The 22627-nt window shown below is 41.9% G+C and overlaps 1 protein-coding gene across 4 annotated transcripts in view; it reads right to left on the bottom strand.

Moving 5' to 3' along the window:
* The window catches only part of ABL2 (ABL proto-oncogene 2, non-receptor tyrosine kinase), a 120264-nt gene extending 104878 nt beyond the window's left edge, over positions 1-15386 (bottom strand). For 3 of the 4 annotated variants that reach the window (XM_047753927.1, XM_047753926.1, XM_047753924.1), the window contains exon 1: positions 14947-15377. In XM_047753927.1, coding sequence (XP_047609883.1) covers positions 14947-15103 — 157 coding nt within the window. In that variant the 5' untranslated portion in view covers positions 15104-15377. Of the gene's footprint in view, positions 1-14946 lie in introns of all 4 variants that reach the window. The other variant, XM_047753925.1, reaches the window with a different exon arrangement.
* Between the last annotated feature and the right edge of the window lie 7241 nt (positions 15387-22627).

Genomic DNA, 22627 nt, shown 5'->3' on the forward strand with positions numbered 1-22627 from the left:
GCATTCCTGCGCTTGAGCCTCTACTATCTCCACATAAATTTTCTAGGTATTGCATAATCTGGAACTGGTCTCTATTACTTGTAACCAAGAGTCCTCCTCATACGTTTTACCTTCTGCCAAGATAGAACAATCGACTATAGTGGGACATACAATAGTTCAACACAAGTCAATCAGAAATAAATTTGATGAAACTTCATAATAATGAAAAACCAATGGTGAGGTATAGAAAAAAGATCAATGAGAACTAATCTGTAAGGACAACAGATAAAACAGAAAAGTCAAAGAATGTGAAACCAGGAGGGAAAGTCAAAATTTCCTAAACTAGAAGGACAACCAAAATCCAAAGATAGGTAGTACGTCATGTACAGACTCAAAAATAATCATTTAAGACAGACTTCTCCTCAAACATCGACATAACCAAGCTCTTACGTTGTAAGAGGAAGAATCTTATATAAATCAATAACACAAAAACAATTCAATTGAAAAATGAGCAGAGAATCTGAATAGACATTTTTTCCAAAGACATACAAATGGCAAACAGGTACAAGAAGAGGTGCTCAACATCACTAATCACCAGGGAAATGCAAATCAAAACCACAATGAGGTATCACCCCATACTGATTGGAATGGCTATAATTTAAAAAGAAAAAAGAGAGATAACAAGCTTTGGCAAAGGCATGAAGAAAAGGGTGCCCTTCTGCACTGCTGGGGGTAATATAAATCGGTAGGCTACTATAAACCTAGTATGGAAGTTCCCCAAAAAATTAAAAACACAACTATCATATGATCCAGTGATCCCACTTCTGGGTTTATATCCAAAGAAACAAAATCAAGATCTTGAAGGTATCTGCACTTCCATGTTTACTAAGCATTATTCACAATAGCCAAGATGTGGACACAACCTAAGTAACCATCAACAGAATAAATAAAGAATGGAGTGCCTGCTGTAGCTCAGCAGATTAAGAATCTGACTAGTATCCATAAGGATGCAGGTTCAATCCCTGGCCTCACTCAGTGGGTTAAAGGATCCAGCACTGCCAAGCACTGTGGTCTAAGCCGCAGATGCCACTCAGATCTGGCATTGCTGTGGCTGTGGTGTAGGTCAGCAGCTACAGCTCCAATTCAACCCCTAGGCCTAGGAAACTTCCATGTGCTTCTGGTGCAGCCCTGTGGGGGGGGGGGGATGAATGGATAAAGAAAATGTGGGATACACACACAAACACAACAGAGTATTATTCAGCCGTGAAAAGAAGAAAATCCTGCTATTTGCAATAACTTAACTGAACCTTAAGGACATTATGCTAAATGAAACAGAAGACAGAAAAAGGCAAATACTATATGATATCAGTTAAATATGGCATCTTAAAAAGCTGAACTCAGATAAGCAAGAGAGGAGGGTGGTGGTTAACAGTGGCTAAGATGGCAACAATTTAAATGTCCATCAACAGAGGAGTGGATCAAGAAGATGTGGTACATATACACAATGGAATGTTGCTCAGCCATCGAAAGGAAAGAAATAATGGCATTTGCAGCAACATGGATGGACCTAGAAATCTCATGCTAAATAAAGTTTAGTCAGACGGCAAGACACCATAATATGCTATCACTGACATGTGGAATCTAAAAAAAAGGACACAATGAACTTCTCTGCAGAACAGATACTGACTCACAGACTTTGAAAAACGGTTTCCGAATGAGACAAGTTGAGAGGTGGGGGATGGGCTGGCAGTTTGGGATGGAAATGCTGTAAAACTGGATTGTGATGAACACTGTACAACTATAAACGTAATCAAATTCATAAAAGAAAAAAAAATAGGGGCTAAGAAGCACAGGAAATCGGGAAATATTGGTCGAAGGGTATAAACTTCCAGTTATAAGATTATACAAGTTTAGGGAGTTCCCGCTGAGGCTCAGTGGGTTATGAACCTGACTAGTATCCACGAGAATGCAAGTTCGATCCCTGGCTTCGCACACTGGGTTAAGCATCCAGCATTGCCATGAGCTGTGGTGTAGGCTGCAGACATGGCTCAGATCTGGCATTGCTGTGGCATAAGCCTGCAGCTGCAGCTCCATTTCAACCCCCAGCCTGGAAACTTCCATAAGCCACAGGCAAGGACTTAAAAAGCAAAAAAAAAAAAAAAAAAAAAAAAAAAAACCTAACAAGTTTTGAAGATCTAATGTACAGCATGGTGATTTTAACTTTTTCTACCATATTACATATTTGAAAGCTGTTAAAAGAAACCTTACATGTACCCACCACAAAAAGGAAATGGTGGCGTCCCCGTCGTGGCTCAGTGGTTAACACATCTGACTAGGAACCATAAGGTTGCAGGTTCGATCCCTGGCCTTGCTCAGTGGGTTAAAGATCCAGCACTGTCATGAGCTGTGGTGTAGGTCACAGATGTGGCTGGGATCTGGCATTGCTGTGGCGTAGGAGGGCGGCTACAGCTCCGATTGGACCTCTAGCCTCAGAACCTCCATATGCTGCACGTGCGGCCCTAGAAAGACAAAAAGACAAAAAAAGAAAGAAAAAAGAAAGAAAGGAAGAAATGGTAGTTATAATGACTTGATGGAGGTGTTAGTTAATGCTATTGCTGGTAATCACACTGCAGTAGATAAATGTGTCACATCAGTAGTTGTATACCATAAACAACAGTATATGTTAATTATATCCCACTAAAGCTAAAAAGAAAAAAAGAGGGAGAATTTTTTTTTTTTAAAGATTTCACATGCTGCCAAGAAGAAAGAATATAAAATGATAACCAAGACCTAAGAACTGAAAAAGGAACAGCTTGGTAGAAAATCTGCCAGAGCTAAAGCCATCTTGACACAGCTCATGCCCAAAATGACTTTTTTTTTTTTTTTTTTGCTCTTTAGGGCCGCACCTGCCACACATAGAGGTTTTCAGGCTAGGGGTCAAATCAGAGCTACAGCTGTGGGCCTACACCACAGCCACAGCAATGCCAGATTCAAGCCACATCCTACACCACAGCTCACACCAACAACAGATCTTTAACCCACAGAGTGAGGCCAGGGATCAAACCCGCAACATCACGGTTCCTAGTCAGATTCATTTCCACTGCACCACAAGGGGAACTCCTGACTTTCCTCTTTGAAGACACCTAATAATTTCAAGGAACAGATAACTTGAAATAATTTGATCAAATACTTACAAATCCATTAGAATTTTTCTAAACAGGGAGTTCCCGTCGTGGCGCAGTGGTTAACGAATTCGACTAGGAACCATGAGGTTGCGGCTTCGGTCCCTGCCCTTGCTCAGTGGGTTAACGATCCGGCGTTGCCGTGAGCTGTGGTGTAGGCTGCAGACGTGGCTCAGATCCTGAGTTGCTGTGGCTCTGGCATAGGCCGGTGGCTGCAGCTCCAATTAGACCCCTAGCCTGGGAACCTCTATATGCCGCAGGAGCGGCCCAAGAAATAGCAAAAGGACCAAAAAAAAAAAAAAAAAAAAGAATTTTTCTAAATAGCAGGATTAATAACAGAAAAAAAATGAAATATATAATGATAAATACAGAAGGAAAACTTACAAAATCCTAAGACTTAAAAGTGCAGGTGAGCTAAATATATGTAGTGACCAAAGGAAAAACACACTGGATGATAAAGCCAAATTTAAAGTAACTTTTTACCAATCAGTAACTGTAAAGAAAACTCAGGTTAATTCAAAGCACCTCATGGACTGAACTCTTAATTGCAACATGTCAGATAAAACATCCCTATGTGAACAATGAAGAAAATGCCGTCTCAGAGTTTCCACTGTGGCACCATAGCATCAGTGTCTCTGTAGCCCCAAAACCCAGGTTCAATCCATAGCCTAGCACAGTGTGTTTTAAAGAATCTACTAGCATTGCTGCAGCTGCACCATACGGCAGCTTGGATCCGATCCCTGGCCCAGGAACTCCATATGCCCCAGGGCAAACGAAAAAGAAAAATAAAAAATTCTCTCTACTTGCTCAATATAGCAATTCATTTAAGTAATTATTGAGTGTTAACTCTGTACCTTTCACTGTTAAAGGTATAGATAGGCTCCAGTACTGAATAAGATCAAGTTCCTGCTCTCTTAGAGCCTACCATTTAAAGATCTTTCCAGGAGCTCCCATCGTGGCTCAGTGGGCTAAGACTCAATGTTGTCTCTGTAAGGATGTGAATTTGATCCCTGGCCTCACTCAGTGGGTTAAGGATCCATCACTGCCATGAGCTGTGGTATAGTTTGCCAACAAGGCCCAGATCTGGTGTTGCTGTGGCTTTGGCTATGGCTGCAGGTCCAATTCAACCCCTGGGCTAAGAACTTCCATATGCCACAAGTGCAGCACTAAAAAGCAATCAAACAAAGAAAGCAACTTTCCAACATAAATGCAAGCAAAATGTTCTGTCATTTTACATATTCTAGTAGTTGGTATGTTAAATTCTTTAATCTGTAAAATTAATTTTAATAACCTATTGTATTTAATCTGATACATCTAAAACATCATGTCAGAGTTCCCATTGTGGCGCAGAAGAAACGAATCTGACTGGGAACCATGAGGTTGCAGGTTCGATCCCTGGCCTCACTCAGTAGGTTAAGGATCTGGCATTGCTGTGGCTATAGCGTAGGCCGGCAGCTACAGCTCCGATTAGACCCCTAGCCTGGGAACCTTCATATGCTGTGAGTGCAGCACTAAAAAGGGAAGAAAAGGAGTTCCCGTCGTGGCGCAGTGGTTAACGAATCCGACTAGGAACCATGAGGTTGCGGGTTCGGTCCCTGCCCTTGCTCAGTGGGTTAACGATCCGGCGTTGCCGTGAGCTGTGGTGTAGGTTGCAGACGCGGCTTGGATCCCACGTTGCTGTGGCTCTGGTGTAGGCCGGTGGCTACGGCTCCGATTCAACCCCTAGCCTGGGAACCTCCATATGCCGCGGGAGCGGCCCAAGACATAGCAACAACAACAACAATAACAACAACAACAAAAGACAAAAAAATTTTTAAAAAAAAGGAAGAAAAAAAATATATATATATGTCAATATGTATTCAATATAAAAGGTATGAATGCGATATTTTATTTTTTTCAAACTGAGTGTGAAAAATAGTGTATATTTTAACATAGCTCTTCTCAATTAGTACAAAAGACATTTGCTCAACAGTGACATGTGGCAAGGAGCTGCCATACTGGATAGTGCCAACCTAGAGAGATGCAGCGGCTATTATTTTACCTCAAACTTGTCCTATCCTTTGACTATTTATAAATTGTCTACAGGTATTTCTCTGATAAAAATAACTAAAAAGAGTTTTCTGGTCAGAGCACATAGCAACTTCAAGCACCTACTTTATGCAAAACTGGAAACATCCTAGTATCAATATGAAAAACTCTGAATAAACTATTGTATAGTTATACAATGGTATACTGAACTCTATTAATTCAACATGGATATATGTCAACACACAGGACATAATACACAGGATAGAAAAAAAGTTCCATGGAGTTCCCATCGTGGCTCAGTGGTTAACAAATCTGACTAGGAACCATGAGGTTTCAGGTTTGATCCCTCACCTCGCTCAGTGGGTTAAGGATGCGGCATTGCCATGAGCTGTAGCCGTTGCAGACACAGCTCAGATCCCACATTGCTGTGGCTCTGGTGTAGGCTGGCAGCTACAGCTCCAATTAGACCCCTAGCCTAGGAACATCCATATGCCGTGGGTGCGGCCCTGCGAAAGACAAAAAGACAAAATAAATAATAAAATAAAAATAATAAATTAAAAAAGGATACAATGAACTTATGTGCACAACAGAAACTAACTCACAGACTTTGATGAATTTGATCTTAGAGTTAGCTAATGGATTATCAGCTGAGATAGATAGATATGGATTTAGAAGTTAAACACAAGTCCAGATGCGATCTGGAAAGAATCCAGATCCCCTCCATAGTATCCACAGAATACATCTTTTCTTCATAGATAAAAGGTTTACATTTTCCAAAAATCAATAATCACAGATCTCAACTACTAACATAGCTCTGTGATTATGAATTGTCCACACTGGGAATGTATTTACAAACTTAGTATTTTCCTCAGTGCAAAACCCCTAAATTATATACTTTATTCTAGATGTGAGCCACCAATAATGACACTTAATATGTAAAATGTAGAGAAATAACAATTCCTCTAGCTGCCCTATTCAAATATACCAGGGAATTTTGAGGATACACTTATATATATAATATTTATGGGTATACATACATATTTCTGATAATATATATACTTTAGATATGTTTACTATATTATTTTCTAGAAAGTAAATGGATAAAACATGGATTACTACCAATAATCATAGCCAGATTCATTAATAAATATAGATGGTCTCTCTCTCTGCAACCCAGCCCTGCTTCCACCATGCCTCCTCCAACTAAATGCCTTAAGAGTATATTATGTATCACAGAAGAGTGATAAAGGATAAGCAGTAAAATAGCTTAAAACTCTTCTGAAATAGTACTTATTTAAGAAAAAAAAAAACTCTCTGGGAGTATCATTTTTAAGGAAATAAAAATGTTGGTACAAAGTTACTACTAAAGAAAACCTGGCTGCCCACCTAGGAAGAGAATTGAAGGGAAAATGCTTAGGTGTAATATGAGTACAGTAAGGCAATCACACCCAAGACTGACAAACAAAAACCACCAGTTGCCTTATATACTAGCAATAAACAATTAGGAAATATTTAATACTGAAGAATTAACACTTATGACTACAATCAAAATTATAAGATGCCCACAAATAAGCCTAGAAATGTCCAAAAACAATGGAAAATCTTTTACTACAGGACGCAAAAGATGACCTACACTGGCAAAGGGACTTTTTTTTTTTTTTTTTACTTCTTAGGGCCGAACCAGCAGCATATGGAGGTTTCCAGGCTAGGGGTCCAATTAGAGCTGTAGCTGCTGGCCTACACCACAGCCACTCCAACACCAGATCAGAGCCACATCTGCAACCTACACCACAGCTCACAGCAAAGCTGGATCCTTAACCCACTGAGCAAGGCCAGGGATCGAACCTGTGCCCTCATGGATGCTAGTCAGATTCATTTCTGCTAAGCTACGAGAGGAACTCCCTCAAAGGGACATTCTTTTAGTTTTGTTTTTTTTGCTTTTTTTTTGTCTTTTTGTCTTATTAGTGCCAAAACCGCGGCATATGGAGGTTCCCAGGCTAGGGTCCAATTGGAGCTATAGCTGCCAGCCTACACCACAGCAACGCCAGATCCAAGCCTCATCTGCAACCTACACCACAGCTCATGGCAACTCCAGATCCTTAACCCACTGAGGGAGGCCAGGGATCGAACCTGCAACCTCATGGCTCCTAGTCTGGTTTGTTGACCACTGAGCCACGACGGGAACTCCACATTTGAGAATTTAATATATGAGAAATATGGCTCTTCAAAGCAGTGGAAATTGATGAACTCTTCAATAATTAGTACAACAGAAAAATACTAAGTTGGTTCCAACCTCAAATAAATCTATATAAATTTCAGGAGTTCCCATCATGGCGCAGTGGTTAACGAATCCGACTAGGAACCATGAGGTTGCGGGTTTGATCCCTGGCCTTGCTCAGTGGGTTGGGAATCTGGCGTTGCCTTGAGCTGTGGTGTAGGTCGCAGACACAGCTCGGATCCCGCGTTGCTGTGGCTCTGGAGTAGGCTGGTGGCTATGGCTCTGATTCAACCCGTAGCCTGGGAACCTCCATATGCCCCAGAAGCGGCCCTAGAAGAGGCTAAAAAATAAAAATTTCAGATAGGTCCAGGTTGGTAATATAAGGAAAAAAATAAGAAGCAGTTGTGTGAGGCTCAGAAGGTTTAGTATCCGGTGTTGTCACTGCAGTGGCTCAGGTCACTGCTGTGGCACAGGTTCAGTCCCTGGTCAGGGAACTTCCACATGCAGGTGAGGCCAAGAGAAAATACATATTTCTTTTTTTATATATAAAAGATATATATATTATCTGAGAAGAAAAACACACCTTTAATAATCTTGTAAACAAATATGCATCAATAAGAAAGTGGTTAATATCTAAACAAAATGGTTTAAATACATATCTAAAGTATAGAACATTATAAAGCTATTGGCAAGAATCAGAAATGTACACATACTGGCATGGTAAGGTCTTCCAGACATATTAACTGCAAAAAACAAATCTGGGAAGAAAAAATCCATACAGTAAAGGTATTAACTTGCATTTGTGAAATGGCAAGAGAAGTATTAGTATGTACACGTACATAAATGTAAATACAGGAGCTCCCACTGTGGTGCAACGGGACCAGCAGCATTTTGGGAGCGCTGGGACAAAGGCTCAATCCCCAGCCCAGCACAGTGGGTTAAAAATCTAGCATTGCCGCAGCTGTGACTTAAGTCAAGACTGCGGCTCAGATCTCATCCCTGGCCCAGGAACCTCTACATGCCATGGGCACAACCGAAAAAAAAAAAAAAAAGAAAGAAATAGCAAAGAGTACTTTCATATCTAGTATCTTTGCCTCTGTATTCATTATTTTTATTACATCGAGATACCTCTTTACATATTTGTACACAACTAAAAAGTGCAATTTTCAGAGTTAATTAAAGAAAACTATAATAAAAACATTCAAGTATCAACCTTTCTTTCCTCTAAGAAACAGATGGGTGATTACAAACTGTTCCAGTTTGTACTGCTAGTTTTAAGAAAATGTTTTCTTAGTAATTATCTGGAACCACAAAATGCTAAGTAGTAATCTTTAGTCCTAACTTGTATTGTTATTTTAATTTGCTGGAATTAGCACACAGAGGAACACGTTAACAAAACTGTCCATGTACATACTGTACACTGTATTAAGCCACATAACATTTTCTTTGATCCTGACCACATCAAGTGAAAGGTTTCTAAACGTTCCCTCTCCATGGAAAGCAAACCAGGGAATATAAATTGCCCAGGCCTGCTGAGCTTTGTGTTCCCATTGGATCAAAAGCCAATACTTGCAGAGTTCACTACAGAGAAGCCTGCAGTACCACCACCGACAGACTCAGCACATTTATGGCATGAAGTAAAGGGGCGGGGGGGGGGGGGGGGGGGGGGGGAGCCCAATATAGTTATTTTTTTAAGAAACTAAAATTCAATTTGGCATAGTATTATATTTTATGTGTACTGATCTTTCATTTGAGTGAAAGTTCATTTGAAAACAATACTGAGAAATTATTCCAATTAGTATAATGACCACAAATTTACATACTGAAATTACGCCCTCAACCCCCAAAGGCAGAGATTAGTAACTAAGGCTTCCCCACACATAGACACACAAACCAAGACTAGTTTTCTAGCTTATGACAATGCTCATCAATATCTACATAAGCAGCATCATTCTTTGGACAGCAGTTCTAAATTATACCTGAAAACTCTAACATTACAATAGCCAATTACTGTAAAATAACTGAATAAAAAAAAATACTCTGGAGCATTAAACTCATTTGTTAAAACTTCTGTCATGTTACCTAAAAAGGAAAAAGAAAGGTCCTTATAAGTTGCATACTGCAGTAATACACTAAATACATCACTTTAAGTGGCTACATAAATTCCAAATCAAGAAAAGGAGAGCTGTAATCAATGAGGGGGTGGGGTTATACGTCTTTAAATAAAAAATATAATAGGAGTTCCTGTCGTGGCGCAGTGGTTAACGAATCCGACTAGGAACCATGAGGTTGTGGGTTTGATCCCTGGCCTTGCTCAGTGGGTTAAGGATCTGGCATTGCCATGAGCTGTGGTATAGGTCAAAGACGCGGCTCAGATCCCGCATTGCTGTGGCTCTGGCGTAGGCTGGTGACTATGGCTCTGATTCGACCTATTGCCTGGGAACCTCCATATAATGCGGGAGTGGCCCAAGAAATGGCAAAAAGACAAAAAACAAACAAACAAAAAAAAACAGTAACACTAAGTTCAGAAATTAAGCCAATAATTCAACATTACCATAAGACTTCAAATTGAATTGTGAGTGCCTACTGCTCCCTTTGTTGGACCATCATATCTATGCCTCAATCCACAGGCACAGAGAATATAGACCTAACCCTGGCCTACCATTCTGAAAACCTCACCAGTGGTCTCAAGAGAGGAGTAAAAAAGACTAAAAATCTTCCCACATACACACATATACATACACACAAACCCGAAAAAGGTACAAGGCACCATTGCCACTCTAAAATCCCAAATAGGTGTTCAAATGTCTTTGGTCTCTAATCTTTTTCAGTTTGAGCAAGTAGGATTCTATGGGGTTTAAATGAGAGGGAAAAACAAAAAAACCTGCTATCAAGTACTTAGAACATGCCAGGCACACAGTACTCAGTAAATGGCAAATTATTTCTTCACAGCTTCTTCCAGAGACCAAAGAGCACTCTAGTTGTCAGCAGAACACTATGCATCTGACCTCCCTTCTCCTTGATACTCAAGATTCTTTCAAAAGTGCATCTCTTGGAGTTCTCATCGGGCACAGCAGAAATGAATCTGACTAGGAACCATGAGGTTGCAGGTTTGATCCTTGGCCTTGCTCAGTGGGTTAAGGATCCGGCATCGCCGTGTGCTGTGGGGTAGGTTGCAGACTCAGCTCAGATCTGGCGTTGCTGTGGCTCTGGCGTAGGCCGGCGGCAACAGATCCTATTAGACCCCTAGCCTGGGAACCTCCATATGCTGCGGGTGCGGCCCTAAAAAAATAAGCAAAATTTTTTAAAAGTCCATCTCTTAGCAGACCCTCAACATTAGAACTTTTAGAGGTTAAAAAGAGATTATTCTAATCTTTACAACTTAAGGTTAATTTCTAATAGCATTTTCAGGAAAAGAATGCGAGAAGGAAGTAAAGTTGAAATGAAATCACTCAACTGTTGTGAGGTACCTCGGCTATTAAAAAGACAAGTAAGTATTCAACCCTAGACTACTAGTCACAAGACATCAGCTCACCAAAAAAAGTTCAAAAGCAAAGTTCAGAAAAGTCACAGAACCCCTTTGGTATAAACCAAAAACAGCCCAATTATTTTTATTCTTTCTAAATTACATTGACAAAAAGCATTTTTGGCAAGGCAAATTCCTGTAACAACTTGCCCACTTGTTAATTAAAAAATACCATTTTCTCATTTTTAATAGTATTTGCAATGAGAAAATACTATTTTTCTACAGAAGAAAAAAAATCACAGACTTTGATATGCTAATAACTCAACACTGAAACTCAAGACAATGATTACTACACTAGTTACAGAATCCAGGGTTTTTTGTGTAAGCGTCAAACAACAGGTCTACTGAGAAGCTTTTGATTCTAATTCAATTTACTCATTCAGTTGATAATCTACCATGAGTTTCCAAGCAACAGTTCTCACCTAGAAGCAATTTTGCCCACCAGAGGACATCTAGCAATATCTGGAAACATTTCTGATTGTCACACCTGGTGGGTGGGGTCGCCCGAAAGGGGCCCTACTGGCATCTAATGAGTAGAGGCCAGGGATGCTGCTGAACATTTTACAAAGCACAGGACAGCCCCCACAACAAAGAATTATCCCCCCAAAATGTCAATACTGTCAAGGTTGAGAAACGCATCTACAGAAGTTTATGAACACCTGTCTAAAAACAGTACTCCACTTTTGTTTCCAGTATTGTTTGCCAATTAATATTAAAGAACTAGTATTAAAAGAACTAGTTTAAAAAGAACTAGTATTCTTTTCATACTAGTCTTTAGCAACAAACTTACCCTATGCCCATCCTTTCAATCAACTTCTAACTTCAAACTTGTCAATATAGCCAACTTCAAAACTTAGTCTTTAAAAATCATTATTTAAAAAAAAAAAAAAATTACAGAAGTTCCCATCATGGCACAGTGGAAATGAATCCGACTAGGAACCATGAGGTTTCGGCTTTGATCCCTGGCCTAACTCAGTGCGTTAAGGATCCAGTGTTGCCATGAGCTGTGGTGTAGGTCACAGACGCAGCTCGGATCTGGCGTTGCTTCGGCTGTGGTGTAGGCCAGCGGCTACAGCTCCAATTAGACCCCTAGCCTGAGAACCTCCATATGCCACAGGTACGGCCCTCAAAAAGACAAAAAATAAAAATAAAAAATTACAGTCTTTGACGCATACCTTTTTTTTTAATGGCCATAACTACAGCATGTAGAAGTTCCAGGTCAGGGATTGAATCCGAGCCAGCCAAAGGGCAGCAATGACAGATCTTTTAACCCACTGCACCCGGTGCGGGAATCAAACCCGCACCTCTACAACAACCCAACCCAAGCTGCTATAGTTGGATTCTTAACCAACTGCACCACAGCAGGAACTCCTACTCTTCCCTATTTTTAACAATAGTAGTAGTAATGGCTGGAGCCAGCACATATTTAATCCTAATTACATGAGAGGCACTATTCTAAGTGCCTTGCATATATTAACTTATTTAATCTAAATACCATTATTACCAGGTATTCCCATTATTCCCATTTTACAGAGAAAATCCAAGGCACAAAAAGGTTAAATAACTTGTCCAGGGTCATGCATAGAATAAGCAGCCAAGCCAGGTTCCAAATTTAGGCAGAATGGCTCCTCAGTTCATGCCTGTAAGTATTCCAAAGTGATCTCTCTTCTTTCATCCTCTAATATCAAATCATATAGTCCTTAAATTCCGTAAGGACAGGGACCTTGTTATACTCACAGCCAACATCCCCTGAGCTCAGTACATAGTAGGTACTCAAAACACTTTTTCTTCACTGAATGAGTGAAATCTCTCTCAAACTTACTATTTCCATTGCCTCCACTCAAGGCCAAGTCTTTCAGCACCTCATCCTTGGGTTTATCTATATATCCTATAAACTAGCCAGTCAGGTACACTGATATAAACTCCTCTGCCACATTTTTGATAAGCCAGCCCATAACTCAACATATTCAAAGTCTTCTTCCCACTGCATTGCAGTTAGAATCACTAAGTCTTAGAGTCACAAAATATCTTAGAGATCATCCAGTCCAAGTAACTGTTCTTTATTTAACAGATAAAAAAAACCTGAGGATGGTTAAGTGACAAAATCACCCAGTCAGGTACAGCCAGGTCCAAAACTTGTTTCTTGCAATTTTTGCTCTAGGATTCACTCCTGGAGGATTTGCTTCACTCATGACAGATGTCTCCTCATCATTCCATCAGCAAATTATGTTCATTCCAATTGTTCATGCTTAAGCTGTTTCTGTTGCACAGAAACAACCCTTTTTCTTGCTCTACATATCCAAATCCTATCCATCCTTCAAAATCTCTTCCTCTTTCACTCTTCATGACTTCCTCCTTCTCTGAAAATCTCATGTACTGAATAAGACACTAGAGAAAAAGGCTCACCAGTGCCTACTGGGCCAAGAGTAACTCATACTAATGCTTCCCACAAAGCATTGCTACTTGGATCATTTCTTCCCTGAAAATTATTCACCCATTCTTTCCTCCTGTGTTTCAGGAAGTTATTTCAATAAAGACTAACTTATATGGCGCCTTCATAAAATGTTCAAATACCTGGAAGGAAAGCTCACTCACATCTTCAATAGTAGACACGTAACACGTGAATGGCCGCAAATGACCTGTATCTCTTCTATTAAGAAACTCAGCTTATTCACAAAGTCCAAACCTAGAACTCTGAAACAACTCACCTAGTAGCCTCAGCATCTAGAGTTCATCTCTTTTTCTGCATACTACCATTTGTCTCAACTACCTCCAAAACTCCTTTTTCTTTCTCTTCTTCCCTACACGACACAGTATAGAACACCTTGTCTCTTAGAGTATGTTCCACATGCCTCTTCAGTGGAACTCCAGTGTGCTACCTCTCATCCAACTTCAACTATCCAGTCCTTTCTGTATTAAGTCACATCTGTATCCTCAGCCCCTCTCAGGTCTTAGGGTATCTCCTATCTCAACCTGGTGAAGGTTAATTTTGTTTTTTCCCCCTTCTCCACTCTTCCTTCCTCTAGACAAGTGGCCTCGGTAGTGATATGGGTACAGCTCAGAGGAAGTGCACAAAGATCCATCCCAAGGGCAGCAGGAAGAACTCTTGCTACATTTTTTCATCTTATCCTTTCTTAAATTCTGTCTCGGTGTACATTCATTAGTTACATAGTAGTACAAGAGGACAAATACATAATTAGCAGAGATACATAAATTCTTGGAGTACATGATCAACTATTCTAAAAACACCTTGATAACAAGGCCAAAGCAATAGGTTCCAGACTATATAGAGAATATACGTATGTATTTATATAAGCACACATGGTAGAAAGAAAAACTCTTGTTGGTATCCAAAGTCCTAATCATGCCCCACAACCTCTAACCGCTGCCAGCTATCTCAGAATTGTATCCTTCTCAAAAGAGCAGAAAAGGGCACGGTTTGGCAAAGCCCTTATCAATTCGAAAAAAAAAAAAAATTCAGAAGTGTTGAGATACTGTCCTTATCTTTCAGGACACTGTTCACAATCCTGACACTGCTCATTACCTGACTTATACATGTACTTCATACGCCAACCTCCTGAGATTCAGTTCCTATTTCCCAATCCCTCGAGGCACAAACTCATGCTCCCTTCGCTAACAACCGATTTATAAATACTAACACCTGGATTGAGCTCCCACCTCCCTTCATCTTTCTCTCCCCTGGGGATACTATCCACCGTCCTCCCCGCGCCACACTGTCCCGTCCCGGTGTAGAGGACAGTCCATCCAAGGTCCCTAAAACCACTTCTCTTTCCTTCTCCGCCCCCGGGAGCTGCCAGCCAGGCTGGAGACGGGAGGGGGGAGGGGTGTGACTCGCCTCCCGTGACTGGCCCAGATGGTAGCAGATTCCGCCCCCACTCTCAGGCACCCCTCCACCCCTCGACCCCCTGGAGCTGCCCGTCTGCCTCCCACCCCGCCCCAACCCCACCCCCGGCCTCCCCGACGCCCTCACGCCGGCTCCCGGACACACTCACCATGCTGGGTGAAGATATTGAAGCCGGCCTCTGTGGTGCGCCCCGCCAGGTCCCGCCTGCGGCCGGAGGGCCTGGCTGCACTGCTACCCCGGATCCCCCGGGGTTGTGACTGCTGAAGCCCCGGAGCCTCCCCAACGCGGCCCACCTGCTGCCCCATCCCTGCGCTCGCGTACTCCCGCGCCCCCGCCGACCCCTGGTCACATTCCTCCTATCCTCGGCTCCGGCCTCGGGCTCCAGGCGCTGGTCCGGCCTCTCCTTCCCAGTCCAGGCCCCAGCCCTGAGCCGTGGGACCGCCGGCGGCTCTGCACCCGGACTCCTCACAGCAGCCACTGCGCTGCCTCTGGGCACCTCACAAATTCTCCTTTTCCCTCCCCATCCCGCGGCTCCGCGCCCCCAACGTTGCTGCCGCCGCCGTCGCCGCCATCTTTAAACCACCGAGCACTGGGAGAGCGTGGGACAGAGCGTCTCCCGCCCCCCCGCCCGACCAGTCACCTCCGCTCTTCAGGGGGAGGGCTCCCCGGAGGCCCCGCCCCGGCCCCGCCTCGCCCCGCCTCCTCACATAGTGGGTGCCCCCCAGTACCCACCTCATTGGAAACTCCACAGCTGTTTCAGGTCTTTCCACCCACCCTGTTTCTTAGCTCTGGGGCTCCCACATCTGAATCTGCCTAAGCCGGACCCCTCCCACGTTTGGCTCTACAAACGACCGTCTTTTTTTTGGGGGGGGGGTCAGTCTAAAGCCTTCCTCTCCCACCTCCACCTGTCAAATCAATCAGCCTCATTGAGAGCCCCAGGTGCACAGCTCTTTAGCGGGCGCAGCTGGGACAGAAAAGCCGTTTCGTGCTTGCCATCCAGGTGAGGCTCCCTAAAATGCCCAGAATTCCTTTAAACACCCTTGTCAGCAGCAGGCCTACAGTAAAAATTCATGATAGAAAATGTACATGAAGGCAATAAAAAGGTACATTATTATTCCACTGGAATTTTGTGAAATTATGTCGTGATGTTAAATTGCACTCGCCTTGGTTGTCGGCACCCTACGGTCTCATTGGAGAAGCAGTTATGACCCCATTCCTCATATTATATTACCATGAATCCTCTTGAGCTCCTTTACCGTCTAACCACATGTGTGTTTCTGTTTTCCTTACATTGCTTGACAGTAAAGCTAACCTTCCCTCTGGCGTGCTTTATATACCGTGCACGTGATCAGGTCTTCTTTTGATGACAAAGGAGAAAAATAAAACTACCTTTGACCCTGTTTCTGAGTCAGAACTTACTCATCTTTAACTTATGCTGTCTAAAGAGACTCAGGCAGAAGTGTTTTTAATGTGCACATACACACGCAAAGAGAGTATATTCACTTATCATTTCCCCTCTACTGTGCATTCTTGTCCCTTAATATTGATCCAGTTTTTCACATTCTCAGAGAACTTGATAATTATTCTTTAGCTATTCAATTAGCTTCCCTATTTCCTTTATAAAAAGTATCCATCTTGGAGGTACAACAGCTGAAAATTTGCTTTAAATTAAAGCAGAGAGTATGGGAGCCATTGCAAAAAAGCAGCAGAACAATTAGGAAGACAGGTTTTGGGGGAAAGGTAGATGCCGCTGTCCTTTACATGTCTTTCGTAGAATCAGGCTGACCTTAGATGAACCATCTACTGACATTGATACTCACCCCTATAAAAGTAGTATGAAATTATTCCATTGCCATGCAGGATATGACCAGAAATAACTGAAAATGCTCACCAAATGGGAACAGAAACACTATGCTTTAGCATCGGGTGCAATATAAATTTTCCATTCAGATCAAAGTTTTCCTATGTTTAAAATACTGCTTTCTGGGAGTTCCCGTCGTGGCGCAGTGGTTAACGAATCCGACTAGGAACCATGAGGTTGCGGGTTCGGTCCCTGCCCTTGCTCAGTGGGTTAACGATCCGGCGTTGCCGTGAGCTGTGGTGTAGGTTGCAGACGCGGCTCGGATCCCGCGTTGCTGTGGCTCTGGCGTAGGCGGGTGGCTACAGCTCGATTCAACCCCTAGCCTGGGAACCTCCATATGCCATGGGAGCGGCCCAAGAAATAGCAACAACCAAAAAAAAAAAAAAAATGCTGTTTTCTCCTTTTAATTACCAAAGTGTTTGTAACTACCCCAAAAAAATCACTGATGAGGGCTAAAGTTGACCATAGAACCAGAATTTGATTTGTTGGGTTTTATTATCTGAGAGAATTTAATTTGGGGCTTATGGTCTGGTGTCTCTGCTAATTCAAGCATAGCATAAAATGGATGAGTATAGTATAGCACAGTGGTTAAGGGCAGGGACTTGAAGCCAGACTGCTTGAGTTCAAAACTGAGCTGCAGTACTTATTAACCACTTGCTCTTCAGCAAATACGCAACCTCTTTGTGCATCACCTCCTCGTCTGTGAAGTGATAAGAATACCTACTTTATAAGGCTGTTGCAAGAACTAAATAGGTTAATGTAAATCAAGCACTTAAAACAGTATTTGGCATACAATAAGGGTCATACAAGCACTTACTACTAGTGCAAAAAAAAAGAAAGGTTTTTTCAGAAATCCATCAACATTTCCAGGCCTCATTTTTTCAAGTGGTATATGCTTAGATCATGGAACAAATTCTACAGAATTTATTCAGGTGATTCCCCTCCACCACCTGTCACCTTGTATTTAACCAAAAACACCAATCAACCAATAAAAATACTTGTAATCATATACCGCTTTATTAGTCATTCCTACCTGGTCATCACCAGTTACCTGCACATGTAAACTTTTTTTTTTTTTTTTAAGGGCTGAACCCCACGGCATATGAAAGTTCCCAGGCTAGGGGTCAAATTGGAACGTCAGCTGCCAGCCTACCCACAGCCACAGCAGTGCAGGATCTGAGCTGCGTCTGCAATCTGCACCGCAGCTCCTACGTGTATGAACTATTACATGTGAAATGTTACCTCTCTTTAGCATCTGATGATTCCTCTACCGCAGTTCCTTAAAATTCTGCCTAAAACAAATATCCTGTAAGTGAAGACTTCGGATACACGCATTATCTTATAGAGGTTTTTCAAAGTGAAGTGGGAATTTTCAGAATGGGGACAGAAAGTGGTAGACCCAGGAGAACCTACTTAATTAGATGTGGGACACCTTCTTTCATGTCAATATAACCAAGCCAAAGTGACTCACCTGATTATTACAATTAAACATTAAAACAGTCCCAAGTAGGAAGGGCTCATTGAGTTAAGGATCAATCAATCAATCCCAAGTAGTACTAGCTCAAACTGAATTGAGGGCAGCTATGAGCTCCAGGCAGGTGCAGAAACCAGATGAGAAAAAAAGGAGCAGGGATGGTGCCCAGTAACATGGGGTCAGTCTCATCTGAGTAACGGCCTGTGAATGGCATGAAAAATCAAACATGTTATCAACACTAACAAGACACATTGAAGACATAGATGCCCATCCTCTTTACTTTCCCTATAATATCAGCAATATCACTATTTCCCAAAGCAAGGAGCCCATAAGCAATGCTTCGCTGATCCCCATCTTTACTGACCTGGATTTCCAAGCTATTGCCATATTCTTACCTCATCTCCTAGCTTGACTTCCTTCTCTACATCTAAATGGATATGCTGTTCATTTAGACTCAGGTCACCTCTCGGCCAATTCCCTGGCAACTAACCTTTTCTTTCCAGGCTCCTCACCTTTCACAACAAGCCGTTCAGTAAAGTAAAAATACTTCTTCCTCTTGTTGCTTTGACTGTGCTTCCCCTCCCATTCATTATGTACAATGTCTACATTTTTCACCTAATGTTCCAAAATTATTTTCCAGGATACCCTGGGTGGTAACTGCCTAGTGTTCATCAGCTCCTGTGCCTCCAAACCCCAGCCCTTCTATGGCGAGCATAAACATAGACTTTTATCCAATAAGCCTAGGTCTAGGATGTCTTCTTTTTTAGCTCTGACTTTTGCAATACTCAGATTCTCCCCAATATGGTTCCCAAATGACTCACTTTACAGTATTTGACTCAGATCCCGCTTCTTAGGAAAATCTCAGACTTATCCGTAGAGACACAATAGTTTCCCTGTACTCCACTTGGTCCAAACCTAAAACAACCACAGCTCGCAACAATTCTTTGCTTATAAAATTCAATTGCCTTCCTCTATAGCCCACAAATGTGATTAATTTTGACTTATGGCTCAATGTCATAGGATTGGAAAGAACCTTAGAGGTCATCTAGGATAAGCTTTTGGAATTCCCTCTACAATAACTCTAGTGAGGGAGCTCATTTATTTTGAAGGGTTCTAATTGTTAGAAAGTCCTTCCTAGGAGTTCCCGTTGTGGCTCAGTGATAACAAACCTGACTGGTATCCATGAAGATGCAGGTTCGATCCCTGGTCTCACTCCCTGGGTTAAAGGATCCAGCCTTGCCATGAGCTGTGGTGCAGATTGCAGATAAGTCTCGGATCCCTCGTTGCTGTGGTGTAGGCCAGCAGCTACGGCTCCAATTCAACCCCTAGCCTGGGAACTTCCATATGTTGTGGGTACAGCCCTAAAAAGACCAAAAAAAAAAAAAAATTCTTCCTAACCATAAACTGACACATGCCACCCTATAACTTGCACATGTTTCACCTCTGGTCCTAGTTTTACCGAGTAGCGACAAAGAACAAATCTCACTTTTCTTCTACACAACCCCCTTCAAGTATTTGGGAGCTGTCATGTTTCTTCAAATATATTTTTTTAGCTCTGTAATGCATATGCTTGTATACTTTTATTAACCTCTGTCTATATTATCTACATGGACTCAAAATGTTTATGTCGATAAATTGAGAGAAAAAGTAATTTTATATGTAGCATTTTTCCTTCTTTTTTTAGCTTTACTGAGATTTAATTGGTATATCATTAAGGCGTACACCTTGATGATTTGATACACTTAGGTTTTTTTTTGTTGTTTTTGTTTTTTTGGTTTTTGTTTTTGTCTTTTTACCATTTCTTGGGTCGCTCCCACGGCATATGGAGGTTCCCAGGCTAGGGGTCAAATCGGAGCTGTAGCCACCAGCCTACGCCAGAGCCACAGCAACGCGGGATCCGAGCTGCATCTGCAACCAACACCACAGCTCACAGCAAGGCCAGGTCCTTAACCCACTGAGCGAGGCCAGGGATTGAACCCGCAACCTCATGGTTCCTAGTCAGGTTTGTTAACCACTGTGCCACGATGGGAACACCGATACACTTAGATATTGCAAAATGGTTACCACCATAGAGTTACCTAACACTTCCAGCAGGTCACATAATTACCTTTTCTTTTTTATGGTAAGAGTTCAGGATCTATTGTCTTGGCAACATTCAAGTATGTAATTCAGTATCATTAGCTGTAATCACGATGGTGTACATTACATCCCCAAAATTTATTCACCTTGTAAGCAGAAGTTTGTACCATTTACCCAATACCAATTCCTCTCCCCACCCCTCTGGCCCCTGCTAACCATCATTCTAGTCTCTGTTTTTATGAAGATTCCATACATAGGGAGTTCCCATCGTGGCGCAGCAGAAACGAATTTGACTAGGAACCATGAGGTTGCAGGTTCGATCCCTGGCTTAACTCAGTGGGTTAAGGATCCGGCGTTGCCGTGAGCTGTGGTGTAGGTCACAGACATGGCTTGGATCTGGCATTGCTGTGGCTCTGGCGTTGGCCGGCAGCAGCAGCTCTGATTAGACCCCTAGCCTGGGAACCTCCATATGCCACAGGTGTAGCCCTATAAAGACAAAAATAAATAAATAAATAGGGAGTTCCCGTCATGGCTCAGTGGTTGGCGAATCCGACTAGGAACCATGAGGTTGCGGGTTTGATCCCTGGCCTTGCTCAGTGGGTTAAGGATCCGGTGTTGCCATGAGCTGTGTGTAGGTTGCAGAAGCAGCTGGGAACCCGAATTGCTGTGGCTCTGGTGTAGGGTGGTGGCTACAGCTCCGATTCGACCCCTAGCCTGGGAACTTCCATATGCCGTGAGAGCGACCCAAGAAATGGCAAAAAGACAAAAAATAAATAAATAAGTAAAAGGATTCCATACATAAGTGATATCATACCATAATTTTCTTTTTCTGGCTGACTTATTTCACTTAACACAGTTCCCTCAAGGTCAATTTATGTTATTGCATATGGCAAGACATCTTGCCATTTCCTTCTTTCTCATGGTTGAATAAATTTCCATTGTACAGATAGGCAAACTTCATTTTATTGCACATGCCTTTATTGCAATTCACAGACATTGCGTTTTTATAAATGAAAGGTTTGTGGCAACTCTACAACACACAAAACTGTTGGCGCCATTTTCCCAACAGCATTTGCTCACGTTGGGTCTGTGTATCACATTTCTGTAATTCTGGCAACATTTCAACTTTTTTCATTACTATTATATGTGTAATGATGATCTGTGATCAGTGGTCATTCGTGTTTCTACTGTGACACTGAAGGCTCAGGTGATGCTTAACATTTTTAGCAACAAAATATGTTTAAACTAAGGCATGTACATTGTGGCATTTTTTAGATAAAGTGCTATTGCACAGTTAAAGGACACTGGAGTATAAACATAACTTTTCATATGTACTGGGAAAACAAAATAACTGACTCTCTCTTTTGCAATATTTGCTTTATTGCCGAGGTCTGAAAGGAACCCATAATACCTCTGAGATATGCCTAATTATACCACATCTTTTTTATCCATTCTTTTTAAGCTGTTTGTGCATGCAGTACTTTGGGGTTTGTTTATGTATGGTTTGTCTCCACATTGTTGCATTAAATTTTTAAAGGCTTATAGTGTGCCAAATATAGTTCCATTTACAGATTGACATTTTAAAAGTTTTTTTGGATGACAATGAGGAGGAGGATTCTTATCTGGCTGGAATAGAATGTCATTCTCTTTGAAGATAGGGAGATGGATTGCATAAGCTCTTGCTGTTCCTTTTAGCCCCAAGGGTCTATGATTCAATATTTCTTTGATTTAAAAACTTCATAAATTATGAAGAGACTATTTCAAATAATTGGTAAAGTGCTGTATAAATGTTAGTAGTAGCAATAATATCTATTCATTTTAAATTAATAAATTAGAGATTTTCTCATGTGGCACAGAGGGTTTAGGAATCCATGTTGTCTTTATGCAGGTTCAATCCCCTGCCCAGGGCGGTGGGTTAAGGACCCAACATTGCTGCAGCTGCAGCTGTGGCTTGAATTTGATCCCTGGCCCTGGGAACTTCCGTATGACATGGGTGCTGTCGCCCCAAAAGTAAGTAATCAATTAGCATTCCTTTTTTTTTTCTTGTCTTCCCTTTTGCTTTTTTTTTTTTTTTTTTTTTTTCCGCTTTGTAGGGCCACACTTGCAGCATATGGAAATTCCAAGGCTAGGGGGCTAGGGGTTGAATTTTGTAGCTACAACTTCGAGCCAACATCACAGCAGAATCCAAGCCACATCTGTGATCTACAGTGCAGCTCACATCCCTGACCTACTGAGCAAGGCAAGGGATCAAACCCACATCCTCATGGATACTAGTTGGATTCGTTTCCACTGCACCACAGTGGGAACGTCCTCACTCCTTTTCTATAGTAACAATGAAATCGCTCACTAAACCATCCATTTAACATGTAGCCTATCACTACCTAGTGTGGTGGAACTAAGCCTGCTTTATAATTT

The sequence above is a fragment of the Phacochoerus africanus genome, chromosome 11 (assembly GCF_016906955.1).
Source record: "Phacochoerus africanus isolate WHEZ1 chromosome 11, ROS_Pafr_v1, whole genome shotgun sequence".
Classification (NCBI taxonomy): domain Eukaryota; kingdom Metazoa; phylum Chordata; class Mammalia; order Artiodactyla; family Suidae; genus Phacochoerus; species Phacochoerus africanus.